Source organism: Hemiscyllium ocellatum, chromosome 6 (genome assembly GCF_020745735.1).
Source record: "Hemiscyllium ocellatum isolate sHemOce1 chromosome 6, sHemOce1.pat.X.cur, whole genome shotgun sequence".
In the NCBI taxonomy this organism is placed as follows: Eukaryota; Metazoa; Chordata; class Chondrichthyes; order Orectolobiformes; family Hemiscylliidae; genus Hemiscyllium; species Hemiscyllium ocellatum.
In genome coordinates this window covers 118224075-118240040 of record NC_083406.1, presented here as the reverse complement: position 1 = coordinate 118240040, position 15966 = coordinate 118224075, and the positions used below count along the sequence as shown (strand labels likewise).

At 40.9% G+C, this 15966-nt stretch overlaps 1 protein-coding gene across 1 annotated transcript in view; it reads left to right on the top strand.

Annotated features, from left to right (window-relative positions):
- acer3 (alkaline ceramidase 3) overlaps positions 1-15966 on the top strand; it is a 186604-nt gene that overhangs the window by 68809 nt on the left and 101829 nt on the right. Inside the window, exons 3-4 of the mRNA XM_060826306.1 lie at positions 1375-1427; positions 10733-10785. Of these exons, the coding sequence (XP_060682289.1) occupies positions 1375-1427; positions 10733-10785 (106 nt within the window). The remainder of the gene's footprint in view (positions 1-1374; positions 1428-10732; positions 10786-15966) is intronic.

Sequence of the window (15966 nt, the reverse complement as noted above, 5' to 3'; positions counted from 1 at the left end):
GTGTAGACAATAATCCAGCGACATTGAGTTTCTATGTTTGGAGACTTGTTGGTGAGATAAAATACTAAGAAGTGTAAGTGAAAAACCTTTGTTCCTGATATTGGAAAGAGGGTGACTGGTAATATATTCTGACTTTTGAATGTCTGGCCTTGCCTTTGCACATTTGCCAAGAACACACAAAGCATAGAGCCTTGTTTTGAATGTAGCTATGTAACCTAAATGCACAATTAAAATGAAAGAGAATTAATTAAAACAGTTTACTGGCAATAGAATAGCTCTCTTGTGATTTTAGACAGGAAGTAGGTTTAAAGGATGGCTGCTTAATTGGTTTTGGACATGGGGGGTGTGGGGAAAAGGGGGTGTGATGAGTTGCAGAGGATCTTATGTGGCTTAACTGAAGCACAGTTGTTGAAAGTGCCAGTTCAGCACTTTGCAGTGTTCTGTCTGAACAAACAGTAAACCTTGTGTATGTTGCGAGTGGGACCATATATAGAAAAGAGTAAGAAAGTCAAAGTTGCAATTAGATAAGCTTTTCAGCTTGACGCTGAGCTCCCTGGTATAACCTGCCAAATATCAGTTGGCACAAATTCAGGATTAGTGCTGTAAGAGAGCTTGAGCTTGAGAATTTTTTTTCATGGAAAAAACTCTTGGGATATTTTGCCAGATGTTGTTATTAAAACCAGGTGAATAAAGATCTGCAGGGGGGAATTAACTGAGTGTTTCAGAGAAAATGCAAAATGGTTCTATAATCTTTGGAAAGAGAGCAGAGATGTGGATTCAAATAACTGGAAGCTCACACAATCATGCTCAAATCTGAGATACTAAACATTTTGAGCAGCAGTTTTGCACTTTTTTGAGGATAAAGAGTAAAGTACCTGCGGGTCCTGTGCGATTGATATATTTTTATGTAACATTCTCCCTGAATAGTGTCAGCGGCCATCTATATGACGTGTGCCAAAAAAGGCAGCTTTTAATCTATTCTCATTTTTTTGGACATCTTTAATTTTATTCTGTTGGTGTATATGAAAAGATTAATCTTGAAAATGTAGGCTGAATGGTCTGCTGCTGTTCTACAAATATCAATGATGGCCTGGTACTATAACAGATGACATCATAGTTTTAAAGATCCAATTTGTTTTGTTCAACTGAAACATGGCAAAATCTCAGTAATGTTGAAAAAGGCTAAAACCTTAAGCATAAGCTACTAAATTGCACAACTTTCTGGCATTAATGTGAAGTTATTTCATGAGTTGTGAAGTGATTTACTTTGTTCTTTCAGTCTTTGATATTAAATTGATACTGAGATTTTGCCCATTTATACCTATGTTCTCCCCATCTCCCAATCTTTTAATTCTTGTCCTTTTATTGTTTCAGCTGTGGGAATAGGGTCCTGGTGCTTCCACATGACATTGAAATATGAAATGCAGGTAAGCAACTGCGCAGCTATCTCATTCACTAAAGGTTCGGTTTCTTGGCTACCTGTTTATATTTTGAATATTCTTAGTATGTGTGACAATTTGACATGATTTATTATTGTCACATGTACCTAAGTACGGTGTTTTGCGTGCAGTACAGATAGATCATAGCATACTAGGGCATACAGTTCCTAATATGATTGAAGTTATGGCTGCACAGAAGGTGTACAAAACACAAGTTCACAACAGTTAACATCATACTTCAACTTCATAACCATAAGAAAGAAGAGCAGGGTTAAAATCTGGTCCACCATGTCGATGAGATGGTCAAGAAAGCACAACAATGCTTGTGCATCCTCAAGAGGCTAAGAACATTTGGCATGTCAGGAAAGACCCTTACTAATTTTTATAGATGCACCATTGAAAGCATTCTGTGCAGATGTATCATGGCTTGGCATCTGCTCTGTCCAGTCATGTAAGAAACTACAGAGAATTGTGAACACAGCCCAGTCCATCATGCAAACCAAATGTCCATCCATTGACTGTGTCTATATTTCTTGCTGCCAGGGAAAGGCAGCCAACGTAATCAAAGACTCTTCCTACCCCAATTTTATAATCTGTTCCAACCTCTTCCACCAGACGGAAGATACAAAAGCTTAAACACACACACAACAGATTCAAGAACAGCTGGTTCCCTGCTGTTATTAGGTCCTCCCAAATTTTAAATATAATATTGACCTTGCAGTCTGAGCACCTTCTCTGCAGCCATAACATTGTATTCTTGCTCTGTTCTATTAACCTAATGTACTTTATATGAAGTTAAAAGTCACACAACACCAGGTTACAGTCCAACAGGTTTGTTTATTTCGAAGCACTAGCCTTCAGAACGCAGCTCCTTCATCAGGTGGTTGTGGAGTATAAAATTGTAAGGCACAGAAGCTATAGCAAAAGTTTACAGTGTGATGCAACTGAAATTATATATTGAAAAAGACCTGGATTGTTTGTTAAGTCAGTCATTCTAAAAGATGAGAATGTTGGGATCAGTTCTTTCTTTTGGGAGTGGCACGGTGGCTCAGTGAGGCACTGCTGCTTCACAGTGCCAGGCACCCGGGTTGAATTCCAGCCTTTGGGGACTGTCTGTGTGGAGTTTGCACATTCTCCCTGTGTCTGTGTGAGTTTCCTCTAGTGCTCCGGTTTCTTCCCACAGTTCAAAGATGTGCGGGTTAGGTGGTTTGGCCATGTTAAATTGCCCATAGTTTTAGGTGCATTAGTCAGAGGGAAATGGATCTGGGTAGGTTACTTTTTGGAGGGTTGGTGTGGACTTGTTGGGTGAAAGGACCCGTTTCCACACTAGGGAATCTTAAAAAAAATGTAAATCCCAGAACTTTTTTTTTAAAGAAGTTCTCTGGTAAACTTTAACGCTAGGTGCTGTGTCAGCTCAGATAATGCATTGTAGGTGTGAGGTGCCCTGTGAGAGACTGTCTGTGCACCAATGTTCAGACTGATTCTATTTCTAAAAAAGAATTTACAGAATCTTACATGGATTCATGCAGTTTTTAAGCAAAATAAAATGTAATTCTGCAAGTACAGATTCACCCCACAAACGTGTGTGTGTGTGTGTGTGTGTGGGTATGTGTGAGAGAAGGGCAACAGACAAACGGAAGCACCAACCCTGCAAGTTCCCTTCCAAACCTTGCACCATAGAGTTGGAACCATATTACTATTCTTTCACCATTGTTGGGTCAAAGTCTTGGAATTCCTTTATTAACAGCATTGTGAGGATACCTATGCTATGTTGACTGAGGTGATTCAAGAAGGTGTTGTGCAACATTGTTGTTTGAGGGAAATAATTGGAGGAGTCGGTTAGCTCAGTTGGCTGACTCGCAATGCAGAGTGATGCCAGTTACAATAGCTCAATTCCCACACTGCCTGCGGTCATCATGAAGGACTCTCCTTTCAACCTCTTTGTTCATCTGGAGCATGGTGACCCTTCGGTTAAACCACTACCACTTGTTTCTCTCTAAGAGAGCAACCTTGGTCTGTTAGGACTTTGGCGACTTTGCCTTTACGTAACTGTCTTGGTAAAAATGGAAGAGAAACGCTTGCAATTCTGTACCGCTGACATTTAAAGCATCAATAGCATTCTATGTACTATTTTATATTATTATAGTTTTCTTGTTTCTTGATTCCTCAGGAGTGCGCTGGCGCAAGCTTTCACAGGTTGCGCTTATCCAGTTTTTTCCCACATTTAATAGATGAATTTTTTTAAAACACAGTTTATTTGTGGGATGTGAGCTTCAATGGATGGGCCAGCATTTATTGCTGATACCTGATTGCCCTCAAGAAGGAGATGCTTTCTTGAGCTGTTGCAGCTCATTTGGTGTAGATACCCACACTGCTGTTAGTGAGGGAATTCAACCTAAGATTTCAACTCAATGACTGTGAAAGCACAGTAATGTATTTTCAAGTCAGGACAGTGACTGACTTGGAGGGAAACTTGCGGATGGTGGTGTTCCCTTGTATCTACTGCCGCTGTCCTTCTGAATGATGGTGGTCATGTGTTTGAAGGGTCTTGTCTAAACAGCCTTGATAAATTTCTGAAGTGCATCTTGTGGATTTGGTGGAGGAACTGGATGCTTGTAAATGTGGTGACAATAAGATGGGCTGCTTTATTCTGAATGGTGCCAAGCTCCTTGAGTGTTGTTGGAGCTTTTTTGTCCAGGCAATTGGGAATTATTCCATTGCATTCCTGACTTGCGTCTCTTTGACAGTGGCTAGGCTTTGTGAATCAGGTGAGCTTATCACTTCAGAATTCCTAGTCTCTGACTCTCCATTGTAGCCATGTATTTGTATAGTTCAATTCCTGGTCAGTGGTAACCCTCCCAAGGTGCTGATTCTATACTGCTTTTAATTGTCAAGAGCCGATGGTTACATTCTGTCGAATGATAGTTGTTGCCTGGCATTTGTGTGGCATGGCTGTACTTGGCACTTCGTGGTACAAACCGATGTTGTCCAGGTCCTCCTCCATTTGAATACGGACTGCTTCAGTGTCTGAGAAGTTGCAAATGATGCTGAATATTGCACAATCATCAACCAGCAACTCCACATCTGACCTTATGATGGGAAGAGCTGTTGTGGTGTCATGGTAAAGTTCTTACCTATGGGCCAGAAAGCCTGGATTCAAGTCCCAGTTGCTTTTCTAAAACAAATCAATTATTCAGAAGTATTTTTGGGAGGGTGTGTGGTAGGCTAGTATTCCAGAGCTCTAACTAATACAATAGAGATGAGAGTTAAAATCCCAGAAACTTAAAGGCTCTTGTGCTGCAGTAGCAGTGTCCCTACTCTGAGCTAGGAGATCTGGTTCAAGGGCCAGTTGTGCCAGAGGTGTATAATGACATCTCTGAGCAGGTTAATTAGAAAGTCCCTGAGGAAGTATTGCAGAGATGTCCTGGAACTGGGATAACCGATCTCAAACAGCCATAACCATCTTCCTTTGTGCTAGATATGACTCCAGCCAGTTGAGTTTTGGCCTCTTATTCTCACTGGAGTCTTAACTTTGCCATGGGCACTCCCAGTCAAATGTAGCCTTGATGTCAAAGGCAGTCGCACTCTCCTCTCATCTTTTGGAATTCAGCTTTTTTGACTGTTTGAACCAAGGCTGTAATGAGGTCAGGAGCTGAATAACCCTGGCAGGACCCAAACTGAGTGTCAATGAGTGCTGCTCGTTAGCACAGTTGGGACCCCTTGTGTCACTTTACTGATGGTTAGGAGTAGATTCGGAATTTTAGGTTTAATCATTCTTCTGCTGATGTAACCAAAATTGTATCTTGGATATTGCTTTTTTCTTCCATCTTCCTGTATAGTCGGGGAGTTAAGGGGAATGGAATTGTTCCTCAATTCTTTCTGGTCCCTGCAATTTTGAAGTATACATATGTGGAGTTTGAGCAAGACCGATTGAGTATAACCTGTTTCCACTGCAAATAACCTGTTTCCTCGCCCACTTACCCTAATCAAGGTTGCATGACCGACAGTGTTTGCAAGGCATTGGTTGTGTTCCTGGCTGTGGTATCTTCCTCAATATCTTGCATTTACATTGTTCCAGTTGGCTTGTAAATTCCCATTGTTTGAGTGCTTCCTCTGAGAATTGCAGCAGTCCTCTTGCTACTGTCAACAGTTGGTATCATTATCCAAGTCAAAGTTTATCATTGATCTTCAGAGTGACTTAGGTTTGCGCTGGTATTTGGACTTCATTAAAAAGTTAGGCAATTAGTTAACTATCTTATAGTTATGATTTGGAGATGCTGATGTTGGATTAGGGTGTACAAAGCTAAAAATCATACAATAACCAGGTTATAGTCTAACAGGGTTGTTTGGATGCACTAGCTTTCGGAGCACTGCTTTTGGGGAACACGATTTATTATGCATTACATGCAAGGAACTACTCATGTTCCTGATGTTTCCTGCTTCTCTATCCAATTTTACCCTTTCCTGAGCTTTGACTTACCCCTTTACGTTTCTCCAGTTTTCACTGTCTTCCCCCTCCAGTTTAACCTGTCGTCCTTGAGCGTGTTAAACTGAGATGAGAAGAACCTGGAAATACTGTCACTTTAAAGTTCAACACCATCGTAACTTGGACATGTCTAAGTTCTTTCATTGTTGCATCGCCCAATGCCATTCAATATGGTGGATCTTCTGATCCATCTTCTCAAACAACAACTCAGGTTGGTCAGTAAAGATGAACTTTGCTAGCAAAATCCACACCCCTACAAATAAAAGGGATGAGGGAAAAGTACCTGGATAGTGAGGTATGACCAGAATGCTAATTGTCACTCAGACCAATGTGTGACGTGTAATTTAACCTCCAAGTTAATACCATATCAGGATCTCTGAAACAGCTGAACTAACAACTGAATGTGGGTGTCAGCACAGAACTAGACATTTGTTACATAGTAACAGAAACAGGAGTAGGCCATTTGGCCTGTCGAGCCTGCTTCACAATTCATTAAGATCATGGCTGATTGATCTCAATTCCTCCTACCTTAATTCCTCTACCATGAAAAAAAACCCATCAAACTATGTCTTGAATATGTTTAATGAACCTGCCTCTCCTGCTTCCTTCGGGAAAGAATTCCATAGATTTACTACTCTCTGGGAAAAAACTTCCTCCTCATCTCTAATCTAAATCTACTTCCCCTAAGCATGAGGCCATATCCCCTAGTCATCGTCTCACCGACCAGCGGAAACAACTTGCCTCCCTCTATCTCATATATCCCTTTCATAATTTTATATGTTTCTATAAGATCCCCTCTTGTTCTAAATTCTAGCATGTACTGTTCCAAGCAACTCAACCTCTCCTCATAGGGTAATCCCCCTCACCTCCGGAATCAACCTAGTGCATCACCTCCAAGCCAGTATATCCTTTCTCAAGTAAGGTGACCAGAACTGCGCAAATACTCTGTGTGGCCTCACCAACACCTTGTACAATTACAGCAGAACCTCCCTGCTCTTAAATTCAATCCCACTAGCAAAAAGAGCCAGTATTCCACCTGCCTTCCTGATTACCTGTTGTACCTGCAAATCAACTTTTAGCAATTCATGTACGAGCACTCCTAGGTCCCTCTGCACAACAGCATGTTGCAATCTTTCACTGTTTAAATAATACTCTGACCTACTATTTTTATTTCCAAAGTGGATGATCTCACATTTTTAAGCATTGTACTCCATCTGCCAGGCCGTTGCCTACTCACTTAACCTATCTAAATCTCTGTGCAGACCCTCCACATCCGCTGCACAGTTTGCCTTTCCATTCAATTTAGTGTCATGAGCAAACTTGGATATGTTACACTCTGTCTCCACTTCTAAATCATCTATAAACATTATGAACAGTATGAGATAGACAACGTTGAACGAGTTGCACGTGTAATGATGATATCTGTGTCGACACTCTGACACGTTTGCAGCGCCTGCCATAACAGGATTTTAGAGTGTTGTTGTCCTGAAGGCTGGGCAGTTTGCTGCAAACAGATCATTGTTAGCAGAGTATTGACATGGATGCCACCATTACACATAAGGATACCTCCCACCATGTGCGCAGCGAGCACTTGTGCGACACGGCCAACATTGTCTATCTCGGACGCTGCAGGTAAGGATGCCCTGAGGCGTGGTACATGGACGAGACCGAGCAGACGCGACAACAATGGACGAATGGACACCGTGCAACAATCACCAGGCAGGAGTGTTTCTTCCCAGTCAGGAAACACTTCAGCAGTCTGGGCCATTCGGCCTTAGAACTTTGAGTGACTATTCTCCAAGGCAGACTTCGGGACAAGCAACAATGCAGAGTGGCTGAGCAGAAGCTGATAGCAAAGTTCAGTACCTATCGGGATGGCCTCGACCGGGACCTTGGGGTCATGTCACACCACAGGTGACCCCACTGCACGATATACTCTCTTACACACACATGCTCCTACGTATTCACATACACATGCTGACCCTCTCTCATAGACAAGCTCCCTCCCATATGCACACATGTACACTCTCTGCACTGTCACCCAGGCACGCACTCTCTCACAGACACATAACCCATCACACTCAACCAAACTTACACACATACATACACCACACACTCTTTCATGTGCGCACACACCCACATGCACAATCACTCTGCCACTCCTACACGCGCACACAAATTTATGGAGTGAATTTGTTTTTGCAGAATTACATTTTATTTTACTCAAAAACTGAATGAATCCATGTAAAACTCTGTAAATCCCACCTTAGACATAGAACCAGTCTAACTCAGCATTGAGACACAGGTAGACCTCACACCTTAATGCATTGTCTGTGTTGAGATGGCACCTATTGTTAGAAAAGATAGACCTTTCTTAAGCATGTAATTTAAAAGAATTCTAGGATTTATACATCAAAGAACAGAAACCATCATGTCCCAATTCAAGAGATGAAATACTTGATCTAAAATTGTTTAATGTATCATCTCCATGACACTGTAGTCATTTGGCTATAAATTCTGTGTCTTATGATCGTATTCTCCACAGCCACCTGATGACGAAGCAGTGTTTTGAAAGCTATTGTTTCCAAATAAATCTGTTGGGTTATAACCCGGTGTTGTGTGATTTTTAACTATTTCTTCTTTAATAGCCTCCAGCATTTTCCTGACTATAGATGTTATGCCAACTGGTTACAGTGCAGGAAGAGATTATTTAGTATTTCAAGTCTGTATTTGCTCTCTCTCAGCTTCTCACCCAGTCTTATATTCCAGTCTCATTCCTCTAACCATGTATATTGTTCCTTTTCAAATAACTGTCTAATTTCTTTTGTGGGTCTTCCCTCTGTTGCACTCTCAGTCATGCATTTCGGAGCCCAACCGCATACTGTATGATAATATTTTTCCTTCTATCACTTATGCTTTTTTAACGCTTTAAATCTGTGTCCTCTTGTTCTAGATTCTTGCAGTGAGAATTCTTTCTATTCATTTACTCTGTCTGGATGACTCTTCATTGTGAATATTTCAACTGTATCTCCTCTGAGCCTTTGCTTCTCCAAGGACAGTGGTGCCAGCTTCTCCAATCTGTTTTCATAACTAAAATTGCTAATCACTGGATCCTTTCTTGTAATCCTCTTCAGCACTCTATCCAATGCCTTCCGAAAGTGTGACACCCAGAATTGATGTAGTACTTCTACTGAGAGGCTAAACTTTTATTTTACAGAAGTCGCCTGAGTCGGGAATTGAACCCGGGTCTCAGGCGCTGTGAGACCCGGGTTCAATTCCCGACTCAGGCGACAGACTGTGTGGAGTTTGCACGTTCTCCCCGTGTCTGCGTGGGTTTCCTCCGGGTGCTCCGGTTTCCTCCCACAGTCCAAAGATGTGCGGGTCAGGTGAATTGGCCATGCTAAAACTGCCCATAGTGTTAGGTAAGGGGTAAATGTAGGGGTATGGGTGGGTTTCGCTTCGGCGGGTCGGTGTGGACTTGTTGGGCCGAAGGGCCTGTTTCCACACTGTAAGTCTAATCTAATCTAAAAAAAAGTCAACGTAACCTTCCTACTCCTTTGTGCTATTCCCTTATTGTTAAAGCCTAGGATATTGTTTGCTGTATTAACTGCTTTCACAATTTGCCCTGCCAGTAAGCCTAACCCAAGTCTCTCTGCTTTTGCTAACATTTTAGAATTGCACCCTTTGTTTTATATTGTCAGTGATCTTCCTGCCAAAATGCATCATCTCTCACTTCTCCATATTGAACATTACCTGCCTCTTATCCGTCCATTCCTCCAATTTGTTTTTGATATTTCCAACTTTTGTGTCACCAGCAAAATTGGAAATTACACAAAGGCTATGATCAATAATGTGTATGGAAAATCTGGTATACTAGCACAAGCCCTGGGAACCTGTATGACAAACTTTCCCCCAGCCTAACAAACATCCTTTTAACCATTCCAGTATCTGCAGTTCTTGGTTATATCCTTGAATTGTTACTTGCCATAATTCTTTACAGATGCAAGGCTGTGGGGAAAGGAAATGAGAAGGGAAGTTTCCCTGAAATTTTCTATCTTTAAATCAATTTTATGTTTTTAAAGTTGTTTCACTTCAAAAACATAAAATTGATGTAATTATGCAATTAATTTTGCATAACTTTCAATCTGGGGGAAAAAAACTCTGATATTCATACTCTTACACTGCTCATTATGGTCTTAACACCCGTCTTTCTCCTCTAAGATTGTGTGCATTGAATGGAAAGATTGACTGAACCATAAAACCCGCAGGCTAAAAGAATTTTGTTTATAGAAGTATTATGAAGTCCAAAATCTCCAATATCAAGTTTTTTTTTAAACCAGTTTCTCAGACTGTGGAAATATAGCGTCAAATTATTGCTATATTTAAAAAAAAACTTGCAAGATCTTCAAAAATAGAGTCTCAATTAAGGGATAAAATAGTGGTTTTCAATTGCTTTGACTCTTCAAAGCTCTGCTTCTCTCCCAGAATGCACACTTGAATCACCAGAAAGCTAATAGTTGTATTTGCTATTTAAGTTGCTTAATCACAAAAAATCAATGAGCAGTTCTAGGGAGTCTTCAGAAGCTAATTATGAGGCTTTTTAAAAGCGAAAACAGAAATGCAATTTAATTAGAAAAAGTATTTGGTTCCATTGGTCTGCAGGTGCCTTTAACGTGTGTGATGGAATCGTTAAAGTAACGTTGCAGACACCTTCAAGCTATACTAATATAATTTATGTAGGAATTATATTGGATATACTGTACTTTACCAGTAAAATTCATTCTCTTATTTTCACTTTTTGTCCTAGTTGTTGGATGAACTTCCCATGATCTACAGCTGCTGTATATTTGTCTACTGCTTGTAAGTACTTGAAAGTAGTTTTGGATTCTCATCAGAGTTTATAATTCATGACTTATTTTGCATAATTCAAATTCTAAAACAGCCAAACTTGCAGAAGGAAATCTAGTTAAACCATAATCCCATTCCATCACTTAATCTTCTCTGTGCCATTTTTTGTTCTATTAACTGCTTCTGTTCCCATTAAAAGTATGTTTCAGCATCAAAGTCAGAAAGGAATGCTCAGAGTCTTCTGTTGCACAACTTTTTAGCTTGGGCTTTTTCTTTTTCATTTGTGCTGTATGTTTGATAATGCTGTATGTTTGATAATGCTGTGAAATATTAAAAAGATATGTGTATGCCTGTCAGCAAATCTGTCTCCACAGGCTATATTTTGGCTGCAATTAACCTATCAGTAGAGGAATGAATTCTGTAGCATTTATATTTCACAACCCTAACCCCACCAATTGACCAATTGGTTGAAGTTTATTAAAACTTAAAAACAGAAATTCCTGAAGAAACTCAGCGGCTTCGATAGTATCCATGGAAAGAAAGCAGAATTAACTTTTCAAGTCCAGTGATTTGATTTTATTATCGTCACATATATATTGAAAATAATTTTTTACGTGCTATCGAGGTAAATCATAGCATACATAAGTATGTTGGGGTAACAGAACAGACTGTAGAACACCTCAGACACCCCAAAGATCTTGAAGCAAGAATTCATGGCATTGACGAGATGGACCAAAGGCTCTGTTTCCATGCTGTGCAAACCTATGTCTCTGTATAATTCTTACTCTAGAGTGTTACAGGTGCAGAGAAAGATTAACGTGAACATAGGAGGCCAGCACAGTGGCTCAATGGTTAGCACTGCTGGCTCTCAGCATCCAGGGACCCTCATTCAATTCCACCCTCGGGTGACTGTCCTTGTGGAGTTTGCACGTTCTCCGTGTGTTTGTGTGAATTTCCTCCAGGTGCTCCATTTTCCTCCCATAGTCCAAAGATGTGTAGGTTAGTGGATTAGCCATCCTAAATTGCCTATAGTATCTAGGGATGTGTAGGTTAGGTGGATTAGCATGGGAAGTGCAGGGTTACAGGGATAGGCTGTGGGGGTGGGACTCAGTTGGATGCGCCTCTCAGAGGGTCATTATGGACTTGATGGGCCAAATAACTTGCTTCCACATTATAGGGTTATATGATTTCTGGACCATTACAAAGTCTGAGAACAGCGGGGAAAAAGCTGTTCATGAATCTGTTGGTATGTGTTTTCGAACTTCTGTATCTTCTGCCCAGCAGAAGAGGATGGAAGAGATTGTACCCAGGTTGGGAGTGGTCTTTGCTTATGTTGGCTGCTTTCCAGAGGTAGCAGGAAGTATAGATGGAGTCACTGGATGGAACGCTGTTTTGTGTGCTGGGCTGGGCTGTGTTCACAATTCTCTGTAATTTCCTATGGTCTTGGGCTGAGCATTTACAATATCAAACTGTGATACGTCCAGATAGGGTGCCTTCTATGGTGCATTCATTAAAACTGGTAAGAGTCCTTATGGACATGCTGAATTTTCTTAGCTTTCTGAGGAAATAGAGGTGTAGGTGTATTGTCATGACGTTAACATAACGTGGATAGACCAGGATAGATTGTTGGTGATATTACTCCTTGGAACTTAAAGCTGTCAACCATCTCCCCCTCAGCACCATTGAAGATAGGGGTGTGTTCTCCACTCTGTTTCCTGAAGTTGATGACCAACTCCTTCGTTTTACTGACATTGAAAAGAGATTGTCTTTACACGATGCCACTGAGCTCTCTATTTCTTTCCTGTACTTTGTCTTGTTGTTAGGAGAGAGTGAGGACTGCAGATGCTGGAGATCAGAGTCAAAAAGAGGGGTGCTGAAAAAGCACAGCTTGTTAGGCAGCATCCAAGGAGCAGGAGAGTCGATGTTTCAAGTATAAACTCTTTATCAGGAATGTCTTACTGTTTTAAGATTCAACTGACTACGGTTATGTCATCAGCAAAACTGTTGATGGAGTTAGAGCAGAATTTGGCCATATAGTCATGAGTGTATCAGGAGTATAGTAAGGAGCTAAATATGCAGCCTTGTGGAGCACTGGTGTTTAGGATTATCATGGAGATGGTGTTGTTGCCTAACCCTACTGATTGTGGTCTGTGGGTTAGGAGGTCAAGACTCCAGTTGTAGAGGGGGTTGCAGAGTCCTAGGTCTTGGAGCTTGGAGATTTGTTTGGTTGGAACTATGGTGTTGAAGATAGAGCTGAAGTCAGTAGTTAGGAGTCTGACCATAGGTATCCTTGTTATCTAGAAATTTCCAGGGATCAGTGTAGAGTCAGGGAGATGGTGTCTGCTGTGGACCCTTTGCCACAATAGACAAATTTATAATGGATCAAAGTAATCTGCGAGGCTGGCATTGATGTATGCCATGACGAACCTCTTGAAACACTTCATAATGAATGATGTCAGACCTCATCGGGGAGGGATGCATTGTTGCCAGCGATTCAACTTGACTTCACTTTGTAGCTTGTTCTTCAGTGATCCTTCTTGGAAGCTTCAATGTCTATGTCTCATTGTTAGATTGCTCCAGTAATGTTATTGAATGAGATCAATTCTAGTTAAACAAAAGATGCTGTAACTCTTAACCAGCTGAGAAACAAATCCAGACTCAAGAATGCATTTTGTTCTTAAGTCACATTGTTGTAGTTGTTGTAGTTGTTTTGAATACAAACTAAATAATTGTAGAAGAGGAGCACTGCAGCACTATGCACTGTGGCAGCGTCCAAGTACCTTGTGACAGGCAGTCCTTGTTCACATTAAAATGTTTACAACTTTTATCAATGCTTTATAATGAGTAAATATGTTAAATATTGACATATAAGTAGCTGCGCTGATTTAGAGACAAAACAATCTGTGGCAAGAAATGTGCACTATTTGCAATTCTTTATATCTGATGAGTCAGTTCTACTTGGTATTAACTATTTGGTAACGGGCAGGAGTTCTGTACTAATAAACTATTTATTTAGCTTCTTCAGGCTTCCTGAATCGTTTGCCTGTTTGAACTGATTATCTCATTCTTATTTGGCTGTTCATTCATCAGCTGGTTATGGGATCCATTTTATTGTGTGAATCTGATAGAAAGTCTTAAGAGTGTCTTAAGAATTATAATGAGAATTGTGTTTTGAGTATTGGGAGATTTACTGGAGATTTTTTACAAGTCTGAAAGTTTTTAATGAAGTTGACAGGGCGAGGATATTTCCATTAGCAGGGGATTTAGTAACCAAACGATACAGATGTAAGATAACTGGTGATAAAGGGGGATGAGAATGTTTTCAATGTAATGAATGGGAGACTGTCAGTCCCAGGAAGCAGGTTCAGTAACAGCTTTCAAAATAGTGTGGGATTAATATTTGAAGTGGAATAGAAACTACAAAGCTATAGGAAAAGAGCTGGGAATGTATTGATAATTGGATAACTATTTGAAAGAGCCAAAATAGACCTGATGAAAAGCAAAACACTGCAGATGTTGGAAATCTGAAATGAACACAGCAAAAGCTGGAGAAAATCAGCAGGTTTGGCAGCATCTGAGGAGGGAGAAAGAAGTAATGTTTTGAGTCTGGCATGACTCTGGCAAAAGTTGCTATTTATTCTTTCTGTATTTTTGTATTGCAACAGTGAGTGGAAGTTAACATAACATAGTCATAGTCATAGATGTACAACGTGGAAACAGACCCTTTGGTCCAACTCATCTATGCTGACCAGATATTCTAAATGTTCCCATTTTCTAGCGGTTGGCTCATATCCCTCTAAATCTTTCCTCATCATATACATGTCCAGATGCCTTTTAAATGCTGTAATTGCACCAGTCTCCAATATTTCCTCTGGCAGCTCATTCCATACACGCACCACCTTCTGCATGAAGAAGTTGACCGTTAGGTCCCTTTTAAATCTTTCCTCTCTCACCTTATGTCCTTTAGTTCTGGACTCCCCTACCCTGGGGAAAAGACCTTGGCTATTCACCCTATTCATGTCCTTTATGATTTTACAATCCTTTATATGGTCACCCCTAAGTCTCTGATACTCCAGGGAACATAGTCCCAGCCTATTCAACCTCTCCCTATAGCTCAAACCCCCGATCCTGGAAACATCCTTATAAATATATTCTGAACCCTTTCAAGTTCGACAACATCCTTCCAATAGGAGGGCGACCAGAGGTGAAGGCAATATTCCAAAAGTGGCCTCACCAATGTCCTGTACACAACCTCCCAACTCCTATACTCAATGCATTGAGCAGTAAAGGCAAGTGTACCAAACACCTCCTTCACTAATCTGTCTACCTGTAACTCCATTTTCAAGGAAATATGAACCTGCACTCTAAGGTCTCTTTGTTCAGCAACAGTCCCCATGACCTTACCATTAAGTGTACAAGTCCTGCCCTGATTTGCCTGACCAAATGCAGTGCCTCTCCTCAGTCCATCTGATCACGGTCCCATTATAGTCTGAGGTAACCTTCTTTGTTGTCCACTACACCATCAACATTGGTGTCATCTAACAATCTGACTAACTATACCTCCCATATTCACAACCAGCACCGATCGTTGTAGCACACAGGTCTCCAGTCTCAAAGACAACCCTCCATCACCTCCCTATCTCCTACCTTTGAGCCAGTTACGTATCCAAATGGCTAGTTTTCCCTGTATTCTTGTGATCTGACCTTGTTAACCTGTCTACCATGGAGAACCTTACTGAATGTCTTACTAAACTCCACACAGACCATGTCCACTGCACTGCCTTCATCAATCCTCTTAGGCACGTCTTAAAAAAACTCAAATCAAGTTAGTGAGGCATGATTTCCCAGGCACAGTGCCATGTTGACTATCCCTAATTAGTCCTTGTCTTTCCAAATACATATAAATCCTGTCCCTCAGAATTCCCTCCAACAGCTTGCCTACCACCAATGTTAGGCACATTGTTCTGGCTTTTCCCCATCAGCTTTCTTAAACAATGGCACATTGTTCTGTTCGCCGAGCTGGAAGTTTTTGTTGCAAACGTTTCGTCCCCTGGCTAGGCGACATCATCAGTGCTTTGGAACCTCCTGCGAAGCGCTTCTTTGATGTTTCTTCCAGTATTTATAGTGGTCTGTCCTTGCCGCTTCCTCTTGTCAGTTTCAGCTGTCCGCTGTAGTGGTTGGTATATTGGGTCC